Genomic DNA, 14882 nt, shown 5'->3' on the forward strand with positions numbered 1-14882 from the left:
TACTCTGTCCTCTTGTGGAATGTTAAGTTCTCAAAGAGTTAAAGCACAGAGGAGAATATATATCTTCTGTAATGCTGGGCATTCTGGTTGACCTTTGCATGCAGTAGTTTGCTCTATATTTTTCCTTGAAATAAAAATATTTTACTAGATGCAGTGTTTTAAATCAAATGAGGCTTCAAATTATGTAAAACCTGACTAATTTACATTAAATTGTAACTTTGACTTCTGCCTTTCTGGCATAATTCAGTTTTAACGTTCATCTGGGCTGTGATGTGTCTGCTGTGTATTTGGGCTGCTTGAATAAACTGTCCTTTTTTTGGTCCATGTTCAAGACAGGCAATTTTTGTATTTCTAAGCTAGCCAGAAGATCAGGTTCTGCAGCCCGGAGAAAAAGGAGGCAAATCCCTTGGTGCGCAGGCATGGCTCCTTGCTGCTGCAGTGGGATACCTGAGAAAACTTCCCACTGCCTGTTGAGAACGTTCTCTTAGATGGCAGGGGCGCGATGGAGTGGGAAAAGGCAGGTAGTTAGTTTCTGCATAACTTCCCCACTTTTCTGAAGGTCTTGTGTTGGAAACTGTGGCGAGGTGATGCTGAGGTGAAGAACACAACTATTGAGCATCGTGACTGTTGAAACGCCAGCGCAGCAGCAGTAGAATAGGTTTGTGTGAGTGCTTCACTGTGGTGAAGTGTCAGGGTGGATATGCTGTTCGCAGGCCTTGGGTATGCAGGTATTTTTTGTTCATCTTTCTTTACAGATACTTAGGAAAAGTTAATCACAAAGGATATTACTTGGACATGTTTTAGATTCCCGCAAATATGCAAATTGGTGTTTTGCTTAACTGTGCCCTCCTGTATGTGCCTTAGTTTTTGGAAAGTACCTTATTAATTACATGTTAATACACAGTAATACAGGGTAACTTGTAGCTTTCTTATTCAGGATGATATGAACTACAAACTTCTAACCCAGTACACTTTTGTTGGGCGAGCGTAAACTTCCTTAATGATTTTTAGTGAAAATGAGCTTTGCAAATGCATTTGAACTCCCTGATAATCTAGGATCTTGCCAGCAAGCCAAATAGCTTAGAATGGTTCTTTCAGGTAAGGTATTTTGAAAGAGGCTACTGGTGGAATCCACCAGGAGAATGACAGAGATATATGGAGGCATATTCACAATGATCGTGTAGACAATAGTAACTTTTTTTTTCTTAAGGACAAGCTATTTTTTCTCCTTGTTTTAACCTGCTTTTAGCCTACTTCTGCTTCTAGAGAAACATTTTTTGCACAGGAAGTATGAGTTATCAGTCTGATATAAAGGATGAATTAGATAATAAATGTGGTATTTGAAGGAACAGTTATTGAGTAAAGACACAGTTAAGAAGGTACGGAAGGAAGAATTAATTAAACCACCACCCCCACTTTGGATAGGGAGTGATCCAAGATTTCAGAAATGGTGTGTCATTTACCAGTCTTCACTAAAAGAGCTTCCATTTGCTTGAGATGAAAAACGTATCTTTGGATCAGATTTTTCTCTTCCCTGTTTCCCTTCAACTCTCCAGAGAATATGGGCAGGCTAAGTTGCTCCTCTAATTCAATTAGCTTACTTTTGTGAGAGGAAGGGGTTGTCTGCAAGTGTATGGAATGTGAGAAAGGTGTTCATCTTGCTAAAAGAAAATATTCAGTAATTTTTTTTAATCATCTGCAAGTAAACAGCAGCAAAGACAGGATGCTGAGAAAGGTAGATATCCCTGGGCCTTTTGCCGTAATTCGTTCCCCAAAAGTATTGACTTCTTAAGAACTGGACTGTGCTATTGCTGCTTACTCTTTATATCAGGAGATGCTGATTGCGGACATAGTGCTGTACAGGTAAGCACAAAGGATTCATTGCTTCATAGGTTGTATGCTCCTCCACTTTCTTTCAGAAATAGAAAATCCAGTGAGGAACGAATCCAAATGACAGGAGAGGAAGTAGGAAAGGAGGCTTAACAAACAATGAAAAGCAGCTCATAGTTTACACTGAGAGTTTGCAGCAGGAAGAAGGAGATTCCACTGAATCTGTGCTGTGCTAGCTAGTTAACGAACGCTCCTCAGTCTTCAAAACAAAATTATATCTGTGAGTGTAAATTCCAGATGAACTGTTTGATGAGCTTTCCACTTTGCTTAGAGATAAAGGCTGTGGGAAAGGATCCACTGAAACTGCATCCTTCGCAGTGCCTCCAGCACAGCTGTCTTATTGCTCTCCTATTATTTCTTACTTTGTTTTCATCTAGAATAAGACAGAACACTGTTAAAGTAGTATTTAATTTAATTACTGCCAAATATTCACCCTCAGTAATTAGCTCAGGTTCTATACATGTAGTTTACTAGTCTGCCTCTTTTTGCTGAAGCTTAATGGGGTGCATAAATTTGACAAGGGCGCTTTCAGGTATTATAGGCTGTATGTCTCAAGTGGAAGCTGTTTCTTGTCCTACTGTAAAATTTAATTAGCTGAAGTTTTATAAATCATTAAAAGATATGCCACAGAATACGGTTACAAAGAGTAGATGCATATGATTTTAGCGCTGCTTTCAAGATTTGTCTATAAGCATGAGTGCATCAGAATTGTACTAGCTGACTCCACTGAAGACCTAGTGGATGTCCTACTACTTGCATGAGTCTAAAATTTGCTTTTTTGAACATCTTCAACCTATGACCTTTTGTTTTCTCTTTTCCCACAAAGACGTCAAAAACACAGGCAGGAGAATGTGTCTAATGGAGGCAAATGTACCTTAGCCCTGGCAAGTTCTTGTACAGGAGGAGGAGCTGCAACTGGAAGAATTTGGGGGTATGTCACAAAGGGACACCTAAGACAGGAAATGCCACAAGCAACAAAATATCTCGCTGGTTCTGTTTGTGCAATATTATCCAGATTTTGCCTTCGCGATTATTCAGCTCTGCGGCAACATGTTTTCTACAACTGCTAGATTGGAGCTAACGAAGCTTCCTAGGAAGGAGTGACAGTCCCCTTTGATATGTGCATGGTGTGGCCAGAGATCACTGTAGCCCAGATCCCCAGAAGGGAACATGGGCTATTATTTATTTCTTGGGTCGGGAATGTATTTTGGCAATCTTTTTGAAGTGGAGTATTTCATAAGCTGTATGAGTTGTGTACATAGAAGACCATTATTGACTATCTCAAATTCAAAATATGCTTGTGTGTTAATGGACCATGAACACTACAGCAAAATGGTGTTGTACCATTCTGTTGTGAGCTGTGATTTTTCTTGTGTATGTGCTCTGTGCAGCTTCTGCCCATCCCACAGGAGAGCATACTTTCTGTGGTGGTTGACAGTTGTGTGCGTTATAGCTTTTCTGCCGCTGACTCTGTCACTGTGTCAGTGATCTGAAAAACAAGCCTGTATGATTGTAATATCTCATCTACAAGAATCACACAAGATTAGTGTGATTTTTGTTTGTTTTAATAATTATTAATGTTTGTATCTACATGAAGTCAACAAAATCAACAGGAAATGTTTGGTGATACCAGTCCCTTTTTGCTCTGTTACTGTTACTTCTGGTAGGTTCTGTTGCAGGTAATGTTTGTAGCAATTTCTAAAGCCCTTTTTAATCTAACAAAACATTTCTCCTCAACTTTCTCAGCATACTTGTCTTTGCTAATGCCATCTCACCTGTTCAAACAAGCTTAGTGATCAGAGTTAATGAACCATTTTGGTATGGGTTGGAAGCTAGAAATAAAGGACCAAAGAACAAGGAAGACCTTTTCTGTGCCCAGGAAATGTCTCAGCAGAGCAGCTTCATAGAGAAGGGAGCTCGACAAAACTCATGATGGTTTTTACTCCACTACATACAACTTAAGTGAACCGTCTCCCTCCTCTTTTTCTCATAGTGCTTTCAGGTTTTTTGGGCATGCTTGCTTTTTGCAAGAGAGCAGAGCTTCTTTGTCTCTTTGCTTTGTAGGTGCCGCAAAAACTCTTTGATTGTTGCCTCTACAACCATGCTACAGGTCTCTTGCTTTAGCTGGTTCTTATTGCTAGTGACTTATGAGAGAGATGTTGTTAACATAAAATTAATTTTTCTTCTTTCTTTCTTCAGATATTCTACGCTTTTGGGTTGGTTTATTCCACTGTGATTTCCACCCTACCCCCCACCTAATTTATTTTGAAAACCAAAACTCTATTTTATATTGTCCTATTGTAACCTTCAGTGTCGCCCTCTGGTTTTTTCTCTTCTAAGAAAGTAAATTGAAAAATTGTTTAGTTACATAAAATGGGGGGAAGATACGCTAAATGACAATTGTATAGCTATGGTAGGTGTAGTAAATCTCAGCAGCCTTTAACAGATAAAAGCTGAAGAGAAAAAATGACCCCATACTCTCTAATAATTTGAAGTATCTGCAATGCTAAAAACAGTCCTGCAAAACACTCACGTGAATAATCCTTACTGTGGCAAGTAGTACAATTGTTCCCAGTACTGGTGAAAGGCAGTGGTCTGGCAGCTTTGAGGAATGAAGTCCTTTTTTTATTAGCCGGGCAAGTTTCCCAACACAAATTGCCTGGTCAGCCTGCTTAAACCCTGATCTGAAGAGAGGAAGGATAAGCTTTCTCTTAGGATAACAAGCAGTTCAGTTTCCACAGCTCACATAATTCCTGCCTCTATTTGGAGGCTGCCAATTAGTGAAAAGTAAAGGGAGACACTTTGCAGGAAACTGCAGGTCTAATCCACCAACCTTGCATCAGAGAAGGACCACCTTGCTGCCCTCTGCAGATTCGGGTGAGACCATGCCAAAAGACTGTGAACCCGTCTGTGCCGGCGTGTGTCACAGTGGAACGATGGGACACTCGCCACAGCCTCAAGATAAGGCACTGGGAACAAACTGCACTCCTGCCTGCCCCCCCGCGTCCATTTTTCACTTGCTCCCCCTCCAAATCTGCTGTCTAGGAATAGCTTCTATCAGGCTTGAGATGGTCTCACTTGTCACTGGTGGAAAACACTGTAGCCTTTTTTATTGGTACCCCAAGGCTTCCAGGCCTGCTGTAACTGACTACTTCATCCTCAAGAACAAGTGCTGCCTTGCTCCATGGGCAAGGTCTCTAAGTCCAGCGCTGACCTCCTCAAATTTATTCACACTCTGAAAATAAATGCAGAATCATTCTTAATGCTACTCTGTCTTCTGCAATCTCTGCATGTCCCACTCAGATGTAGGTAGCCTAACAGGTAATCAGAACTATTGTGTGTTTTTGTTTTTCTCTAGACACAGGTAACTGGAACTCCAGGACGTCCAAATAAACTGACCCAAAGCTCTGCTCTTCCACTAAAAGAAGTATCAGCAGTACAAGATGTCATCTGATTTGTGAACAAGCTCCTGAGGCAAATAGGACTCATGGTACGTTTCACAACTGTTTGTGAGCAGCCACCATTTGTGATTAGACTGCAGAATGCGGATTTGTCCAGGGTTTTACTGATGAGTTTCATCAGGTACAAGCATCAGCAGCATCAAAAGCCATAGCAGCCATCCTGGTCTGCAGGAGGTGGCATATCAGCTGCTTGCACGTGACCCAGTACCATTTGGAAAAAGCTTGTACTTCTGTCTGTACAAATATCTTGGTCTACTCAGGCCATGTTTCCAGTCAGAACAGAGCAGACAGCTTCAGCACCTCTGTGCAGGAGGCAGTAGGGCTGCATGTGACATGGCCTCTGTTACACAAGAGGGATGTGTTCTTCAGTGCACTGTTCGTGGCAGCTGTTACTTTATTTTAAAATTGAGTAATGGACGAGGAGTTGTCGGTTACTGAGACTATGAACTGAACAGGAGTGCTCGCAGCAGTCAGACCAGATCTGGAGGTTTTCTGGCACCTTGTTTGTTACCTTTTGTCCTACGTCAAAGCGTACTTCATTGAAAGACAGGTATTGTCAGAAATGTAGCCTTCTCCGGCTGCGTGGCTGCTGAACGTGTGGGTCTCGAGACACTGGCATCTTCTGATGCGGCTTCAGCTGTCATGGGGGAAAAGACAGCCCTGGTCAGAAGCTCTTCCCACCAGTCCTGGGGCTGGAGAAGGGAACTCCTCGTGGGCCCGGCGGCCTTGTCGGGCGGGTCCCACGAAGGCGTCGAGCCGCGGACCCCAGCCCAGGAGATGTCGGGCTGCCTTCCCGCCCACCCTGGGCGGCGGCAGCACCTTCTCTTCCCGCGGCCCCTCTCGGGGGCTGCAGGGGCTCCGCGGCCGCCCCCGCGGGCGCCCGCCCGGTTGTCCCGCAGGCGCTGCGCGGCCGGCCGGGGCCCGCGCCTGGGGCCGCTCCGGAGGGCGGCGGTGCGGGCGCGGGGCGCGCTGCTGGCGGCGGAGCGCGGGGGGTGCGGGGGCGGGGGGGTGTGCAGCTCTCGCTAGCGCTGCTTGTGGTCACAGCCAGGCAAGCTCACATCCCATCTGGATCACGCTCGCTCTCTCCCTTCTGCTTTCCTACCATAGAGTTGCGCTGGAAACAGAAGATAGAGGGAGTGTAGGAGCTCGCCATCTCCAAGCGATCTACATTGGGAAAAACATGGAGTCCGCTCCGGCAGCCCCCGATCCAGCAGCCAGTGAGCCGGGCAGCAGCGTCTCCGAGGCGGCCGCCGGTGCCAGGGACACCCCGGTGAACCTGGAGCCTGCCCGGAAAAGCGATGCGCCGGCTCCCGTCCGCAGACAGAGCTACTCCAGCAGCAGCAGCAGAGGTAGGGAGACTTGGGGAAGGGGGAGGGGGCCGGGGGAGTGGGATCGGGGGGTGGGTGGGAATAGGAAGAGGGGGGTAAGAGAGAAGGGGGAAATGCAGCAATTTGATCCCCTGGTTTATTTCTCGTGCTCGTTGAAGCCGCGCACGCAAACAAGCCACGCTCCTACCCCCTGCAAAACCTTGCAAACTTTTATAGCTTCTTTTAATTGCAGCAGGAGGAGGGACAAATGCAATGAAAATATTGAGCGTTGTTTGGTCCTTTCCTATTTCTCTCCTTTATTGCCTGTGGTATCCGGATGAGTACTGTGTCCCTGAAATTACATAATTTCATAAATATATAAAGCAACAGCAGGAGTATTGGGATTCAAGGGAACAAACTTTTAAAGCTGCAGTGTCCTTCCTCCCTCCCTTTTTTTCTCCCCCTCGTCTGTCTCCTTTTGACAGTTTCTCAACTGGTGTGCTGTGGCTTGTTGTCAATGGAGGATCTGTGATTAAACGGGAGATTTGCGGTTTGCGGGTGACTTGTTCACTCTCTTGTGTGCTCTTCTCCCTTAATTCATTTAAGTGCGTCTTAAAAATTATTTCCTCGCGGAGCGGATGATCTCGCAGCTGCTGTTGTTTCTCGAAGGTGCACAACTTTGCAGAGGGTCCCCTGGATTCTCTTTCGCTCTCCCTCGGCCCCCGAATAACGCGCTGCTAACAAACAAACGAGCCCCCCTTCTCTGTCGCTGCCAAGCCTCAGCTCCTGCCTCAGACTGCGTCTTTTAATCGCGCGGGTCAGCACTGAAGATGCTCAGGGCGGCTGAAGTTTGGCGTCTGCTCGGCAGTGCCCGCGCCGCCCCGGCGGGAATGGAGCCCCGGCGGCGGGCGGGCTGCGCGGAGCCGGCCGGAGCGGGGATGGTGAGGGGCGCCGGCTTCAAACACCGCCGGAGTTTGCCGAGGCGTGCGAGAGGGAGGAGGCTGCCGCTTTAATTACTTGTAAATAATTTATGAAGCGTTGCTCCTGCAAGAGGGGGAGCGCGCTAGAGAGGCTCCGCTCGGTAAAATCACTCGGCGATGGGTAAAAATGAATTAAATGACGCTATGTCATGATACACACGGCCGTTGAAAGAAATGACGGGCGGAGAAAAGTGCGTGCCCGGCGGGAGCGGCAGCCCCCTCGGCGACCGCCGCAGGGGCTGGGGCAGCGATGCCCGGCCACCGCCGGCCGTGGGGAGCGCGGCTCTCCTCGGACGGAGGGATTTTCGGTTGTACATCGGAATATGGCTGATCATGTGTTGGCTTGTGTTTTACAGTATTTTTCCCCTTTTGGCCACACCCCCCCTTCCCAGGCAGCTTCCCACTCAGGGAAGCCGCGTACAGTAAAAGCCATCGAGATGACACACGCTGCAACATTTAATTAGAGGCGATTTGCGAGCGGGGAGCGCGCAGTTAGGCGGATGCCGAGGCGAGGAGGAGCGGGCTTGGCCGGAGGAGGCCGGGTGGCCGCGGGCGTGTGTGCAGGGAGCTTTTGGCTGCGCGGGGTATATTTAGAGCTTGCGAGAGTGGATTTGGAATGCAAGCGCCTTATGTAACGAGGTTAATCAGAAACACTGGAGAAAATTTCCTTTATTTGTCGGGGAGTTTTCTGGATGTTTGCGGAGCGGCTGTAGTTCGCGGGTGTTACACAACGGCCCCCCCCCCGCCGCCGCTCCGGCTCTCCCGGCCGAGGGCTCCGGCGGCGCGGGCAGATGGTGCTGCCGGGGAGCGGGCTCCGGCGGGCTTGGGAAGGGGGTAACTTTGGGATCCCATTAATTATGTAACGCTCGGCTGTCGTTTCTGTATGGATGCGAAAAAGGAGCGGGGGGGGGAGGCGGGCTTGGGAAGAGCAAGCGGCTCTGGCGGTGAGGGTGTTTTCTTCGCGGTCCCGAATTGTTTAGGCTTTGGTACTGCTAACCTGCTGACCCATATGTCCCTCCTCCCCCGGGATTAAATAGGGAAGGGGGGGTCCGGCTAACGCTGGCACTCGCACAGGCTCACACTCGCCGCACGCAAGCGGGCACCGCGTTATGTAACAGCCTGAATGAAGAAACGAAGGTCAGTGATGGAGGCATCCGTGTGCAGCACAATAGCGAGAGCTCCTGGGTGCTGGGGCTGTGCAGTCTTTAAAGTGAAATAAAGCTTACGGCAAGAACTGGCGTGTGGTTTTGAAGGGCTTGGGAAGGAGGAGAGGAGAAGGAAGAGTGGCAGGGATTTGGAAAAGAAAAAAAAGTGTTTGGGTTTTTCGGATGATGTAATGGAGTTGGCAGAAAATACAAGTCTACTCCTAGAGTGCAAACAGTAAGAGAATTGGAGCTGGCATTCTGTGCTAATGTTGTATAAATTAGCGTATTGGAAATAAGTTGACCTACACACTACACATCAGCTGATTATGCCTTTCTCATAGTTAAAACCTGAAAATACAGAACTGTGCAGGAAAACGTAACAATATTAACTCTTTGGCCTCCTTGAAGTCAGGACTTGATGGATTAGGTGTTAGGTGTCCCTATAGGCTTCTAACTTTTTTTTGAAAGGCTATTGAAGTAGAATTTGATTTCTTGCTTTTTTTTTTTTTTTTTAAATATGGTCCTTTATTTTTTATGTCAACAGTGTGACCTTAACGTGTGACCAGTATAGGCGAAATTATTTTTATAACAGCTACCTTATAAGCTCATATGTTCAGCTGTGTATTGAGTTCAAGAATCGCCTGTGTGGGTTGTGATTCTGCAATGTGTTGTAAGCTGGCAGGTCTGGACTCTGGTATAATCCGTAGAGGAGTGATACATAAATACTTAAATATACATACATAGGCACATGCCTCCCTTAACTGTAAAAATCCTTGTCATTTGACTTAACAAACCTTTTAAAACACTAGAAATATTTGTTTCGTATCTTTATTTTCATAGCTGCATCTGCTGCAAAACTGCTTTGATACTTCACAGTTTACAACCACCAGTTTATGTAGGGAATGAAGAAAACAAAATTGTAGAAAGGACTGCTGATGAAGAAGTGGGGAGTAAATTCTGAAGTGAAGCTTTAGCTATTATAATGCTAGTATTTGAAAATACCCTGTTCCTTGATATACATACATGTTTGGAGTGCCAGATCCTTATGTAACTTATTTTATTTTGTGAAGGTTATGCTGTTTGTGCTGCTGTGTAGAACACTAAACTGAAAACATAAATTCAGGAGTTATCAAAAGCACCTTTCAAATGGAGAATTGTTACCCGATGTATTTAGCATATATGAGCATGCATGCATACCGTCGTTTCAGAAAATTACCTGCAGTCTGATATCAAAACTGTTCTTTAGAAAGTTGACACCATACACGGAAAAAGCAGGAAATGGATAAAAAGCGTGGTTTTCCCCAAAAAGGATATTTTTACTGTTGACACTAATTAAAATTTTCCTAAGAGCAGTCAGAGTCCAGCAGGTTGAATTTCAGTCTGTGTGCGTTGTGCAACAAGGGTTTGTGGTTTGCCGTGGTTAGTGGAAGGAATGCTTCACTCCCCAGCTCTGGCCCTGCACTGAGACTGTTAAGTGCTGTTCATTTCGCTTCAAGGGCTTTGACATCCGTGGAGTTCTCTCCCTGCTGTAGTCTAAGGCTTAATGTTCTACTAGTCCCCTTAGAAATAGTCAAAATTGAATAGACTGTATTTTATAGGCAACTATCATCTCATTAAAAATGAAAAGTATATAAAAAGCTTTTTAATCTGATAAAAAATGATCTTTTTTTTGGAACTGAGCTCTTGGTCTCAGAGATAAGTCAATCAAGAGAGAAAGTCTTGCCAAAAAAAAAAAAAAAGGCAGCTTTTACATCATTGGAAGATGCTGTGTGTAAATATTTTTATTATATTTCCTATTTAATAATGGAAACCCGCAAGTTTGTAGGTACTTGTTCTTGTTTAATTGCTGTTGAGGTAGTGAGAGTATTTGCTATTTTCCAGAAGCCTTTGCAATTTATTGTCATCTATTAAGCCTGATCTTCCTCTACTGGTAGGTTGGGGAAGGCTTGCTTTTTGTCTTTTGCCTCAATTTGGGTGATGGTCCGCAAGTAGAGATGTGACACTGTTAATAATGAAATCAGTAGGTTTGTGGTGTTCTTTTATTTAAGAAAATCCTTCATTGCTGGATTTTCTCAATTTAGACTATTTCATGGAGCATAGTTGTGGTATGAAATTTCATGAGTTGTTTTCAGGAGGACTCTTTGAATTTTATAAATTTGGATGTTTTCTGTAGGTTCTTTGGTTTGCCTTTGTCGTCACTGAGGGCTATTCTGCACGCACCACTGATTTAGTCCTGTTTTGGTAAACGATATGTGCTGTGAATCCTTTAAAGAACAACATTATTTTAAATGTTTGTAGCATAGGAGCAATAACAGCAGCAGTATGTTATTCTCTTAGGAACAATGCACTTCTCTTATTTCAATAAACTGTAACCTATTCTCTTATTTTATTTGCTTTAGAAACATCTTAGGAGCTCATAAACCAGTATGTAAATACTGTTATCGTTGAACCAAATGCTGTAATTTTAAGAAATAAAGAGCATGTTTTGTAATTGAGATTAATGGGCTTTGTGACAATTTTGTTTGGGGTATAGCACTATGTTTGAATGGAAATGGCAATTTCAGCTTTGTGAGGTGGTCTTTTTTTGTCTTTTTTTTTCTCTTCCTAGTATTTGTTTTCTGAGCTGTAAAAATGTGTGCTGGGAAACTTCTGGAATGACTCAATTGATCTCAGTGGATTTAACCCAAGAGCTGTCGCAGTGAAGAAGAGAGTGGGGACAGGAAAAACCCAGCCTAGTTTTAAATTATCTCTGCATCATTCTTGACATTAATTCATGAGCAGGTGTTCCGTTCTCTGCTGAAATATTTTTAAGAACGTGTTTTTGGTGCCGCACAGTTGCGGGTAGAGGTGTAAATAAGTAAGTAACAAATTGAGGTATATGTAAATGCACCGGCAAGTCTGCATGCTGCGTAGCTGAAGGGCCGTTTCCAGGCTCCGTGCTCGTTTGCTTCTGAACACGAAGCCAAGGGGCTGCAGTGGGGGCAGCAGCAGCCGCTGTCGCGTGGTTGTGTAAGACAGGGCAAGGGGAATGCTGGGCCCACAGAGTTTACAGGGAGCTGTCAAAAAAGAACAATACATGTGACTTCAGGCCTTCCATTTCTGTACTTTGAGGCAATTGTCACATCCTCAGCTGTCTGTCCATCTTTGGCCTTTTAGCTGTAGGCACCTTGTACCATCAAAGCCTTCCTGTCATCTCGGTTCTTTGGGGCAGGGTTTTAGGGGGGGAAAGCAGTGGCTGCCTCTCAAGTGGAGCTGATTTTTTTCTTTTTTTTTTCTTTTTTTTTTTTTTTTCCCCTCTCTCTGTCACAATACACTTACACTCGGACCTGAGCTTGCCAGGGAGATTCTTTAGTTTTCTGGATTTCTGTGGCTTTGGTAGAAGAGGAGGTTCCTACAGGTAAGGTGTTGGAGAAACTTTCAGATGTGTGGAAGCTTCCACTCTTCATATGCGGATTTCTGCTGTCTTGTTTTCTCTCCCTCTCATTCTGTTTTCAAGTATCTTGTGTTTCACCTATTGCTGAGGCAGTCTTTGTAACCTTGATAAACAATTCTGGAAATGTATTTTGCAGAGCCATTCATTTTAAGATTATATATACCGATGGCTGGCAGACAGTCCAGGCCACCTTACCTGCGCAGATTCATACAATTATGGAGAGGAAGGCCCTGCAGAGCAGAGTCTAAATCCTCTGCTGTCACTAGATCCATGTTACACAATTTGTATCATAAACAGATCAAACTTCATTTTAAAGGTTGCTAGCTTTTTTGGCCCCAGTGTTCTGATGATTAGAAAGCATCTTCTCACTTCTAACTTCATTTGTGATAAGTTTGTTTGCTTACTCCTTGAAATGTTGGGTATTAAAAATCTTGGGCCGAAAGTGAAGAAGAGGCTGGTATTGCATTTTGTGGTAGCTAAACTAAATACTGAGCTCTGTTCTCTGACTCATGGTTTGTTTAGCACTTCAGCATATCTGTTGTAGATGGTCTGTGCTGATAGAAACACGAGAATAGCTTGGGCTGTGTGTCATGAGTTAATTGTCTAATTTCTTGGATGTAAAGGCTGTGAATTACTCTTCATGCTTTTATCTGAAGTCTCATCTAGGTATGTTTCATTCTCAGCAACAACTGAGCTCTTCAGAGACTGAATGTATGAGGGTGTGTACTTTTATGAAGAAATTGTGGGGCTTATTTTACAGCAGTTTAATCTTATAGTTTAGCCTCATTGCACTGTTCATTTGGAAGGATCCCCAGGTGTTTTAAGCAAAATGGTTCCCGATAGTGTTTATTACTGAAATCCAGACAGTTCTCGTGTGCAGTCTGACAGCTGTTTAATGGTGCTCAGCCATGCTAAGCAGATCAGAACAGAAAGTGAAGAATACCATACCTGATTGAAACACTCAGAGGGATTTTAGGTACAGATAATATAATTATCTGCATTGGAATTGGGTCAAACAGCTCTATTTCAGTAGAAAATTACTAGACATTTTCAGTGGCAGCGTATGGTCAAGAAATTGGTTTGAAATATCTTCCTGAAAATGATACCCCCAGCAGTGAGATAATCGAAGGTCCTGCTGCTTACCCTATTGTGATCACCAGTTATGGTATGAACAATGTTTCCTTCAGGTATTTCCAGATGTATTAATTGTTTGGTCCCATGCTGGTATGTGAAATCTTACAAACCAGGGGGGACAAGTGTGATGTTGCAGGTCTTGCTTTGTAAAGCAGATTCCTATACAGTTGTGTTCTCTAAGTAGCAAGTTGCACTGCTGTATGTGAAATGTGTTCTTATCAGCAGCGGTTCTAAAAATTCTTGTAAGGCACCTGTGGGCGCTAAGCCGCTAGGGGATGGGGGAGGTGGGTGTTACAAGTCTGTTCTTTTGAGGATATTGGGAAAACATATTTTCCAGTTGTCTTCAATTTCACTGTCCTTATAATCTATCAAACTGGAATGTAAACATAAGATCTGTAAAGGAGTAAAAGTTAAAATTCATGATCAACTGAATACACATAAATGTTCTGGTAATCACGACCAACTGCAGAGTCTTTCATTTGTAATTTAATCTAATAATTTCCATGCACTTCTAAAGGAACGCACTATGGAGCTGGCAACTTCTGAGAAATGGCTGTGCTGTTACAAACAGCATTTGAGCTGGCATTATAACAGCATGATAGATAGCGAGATGGAGAACTAAGTTAGCAGTTGAAACTGAGCTGAGAGAAATTGCTAGCAGAATGTGAGAAAGCAGAGTTGGATTATGATAACCTCCCTTGTAGAATCAAATTAAACCTTTTTAAAGGTTTTATTGATTTTTAGTTTGTAGTTGTACTATGTATTTACCTCACACGGGTACATGAGATTAATGAGGCAGGTGTAGTGATCACAGAGTGAAAAACTGTGGTGCTGCTGTTCTTTTTAAATGTTTCATTTTGTACAGACTGTGGGATGTTTACTGCATTAATTGACAATATGTCTGTATGCTTTAGTTCTGCAACTGTTCAAATGGATTGAATGCGTTTAATATACAGCAGTGACGGAAATTAAAACTCCTGAATTCCTAGAAGGGAGTTGAACAGAGAGCCCCGTGCGCCTTTTTTTTTTTAATTACTTGCATAAAAATCCTTAAAAAGGGCATGATCCTCCAAAGAGGCAGTTTTTGTGGGCAATGGCCAATATATGGCCAAGAAAGCTGCAGCTGGCTTTTCAAATATGGCTGAAAGAATACAAAATTTAAAAAAAAAATCAAAACAGAGGTAGACCATTTGGCATAAGTGCTATCAAGCATGCATCTAATAGTAGTGCCAACTCCTCACATATGAGCGCGGAATTTTTTTCCATGGTTAAGTAGAAGTGCATGCCATACACTTCTGAAATACATATATATATATATATATGCAAAACTGTAGACACTTAGACACCATGGGGAAGACTTAAATTATGTATTAGTAGAGCTTGACTGTTTTGGCACTGAAGCAAGGTCTGTTAGATACAGTCAAGGATAAAACCAAGGCCAAGGCTTGTGAAATATGGATTATAGGTTTTATTTTTTTCCTGTTGTGGAAGTGTGAGAATACTTTAAAGTAGGATTTCCCCTCATAGTTTCT

The 14882-nt window shown here is 43.8% G+C and overlaps 1 protein-coding gene across 2 annotated transcripts in view; it reads left to right on the plus strand.

The window, feature by feature from the left end:
- The first annotated feature begins 2760 nt into the window (after positions 1-2760).
- RORA (RAR related orphan receptor A) overlaps positions 2761-14882 on the plus strand; it is a 375086-nt gene continuing 362964 nt past the window's right edge. For both annotated transcript variants that reach the window (XM_065641813.1, XM_065641815.1), the window contains exons 1-3: positions 2761-2821; positions 5249-5380; positions 6459-6700. In XM_065641813.1, coding sequence (XP_065497885.1) covers positions 6532-6700 — 169 coding nt within the window. In that variant the 5' untranslated portion in view covers positions 2761-2821; positions 5249-5380; positions 6459-6531. The remainder of the gene's footprint in view (positions 2822-5248; positions 5381-6458; positions 6701-14882) is intronic.

The sequence above is a fragment of the Caloenas nicobarica genome, chromosome 10, assembly GCF_036013445.1.
Source record: "Caloenas nicobarica isolate bCalNic1 chromosome 10, bCalNic1.hap1, whole genome shotgun sequence".
Lineage (NCBI taxonomy): Eukaryota > Metazoa > Chordata > Aves > Columbiformes > Columbidae > Caloenas > Caloenas nicobarica.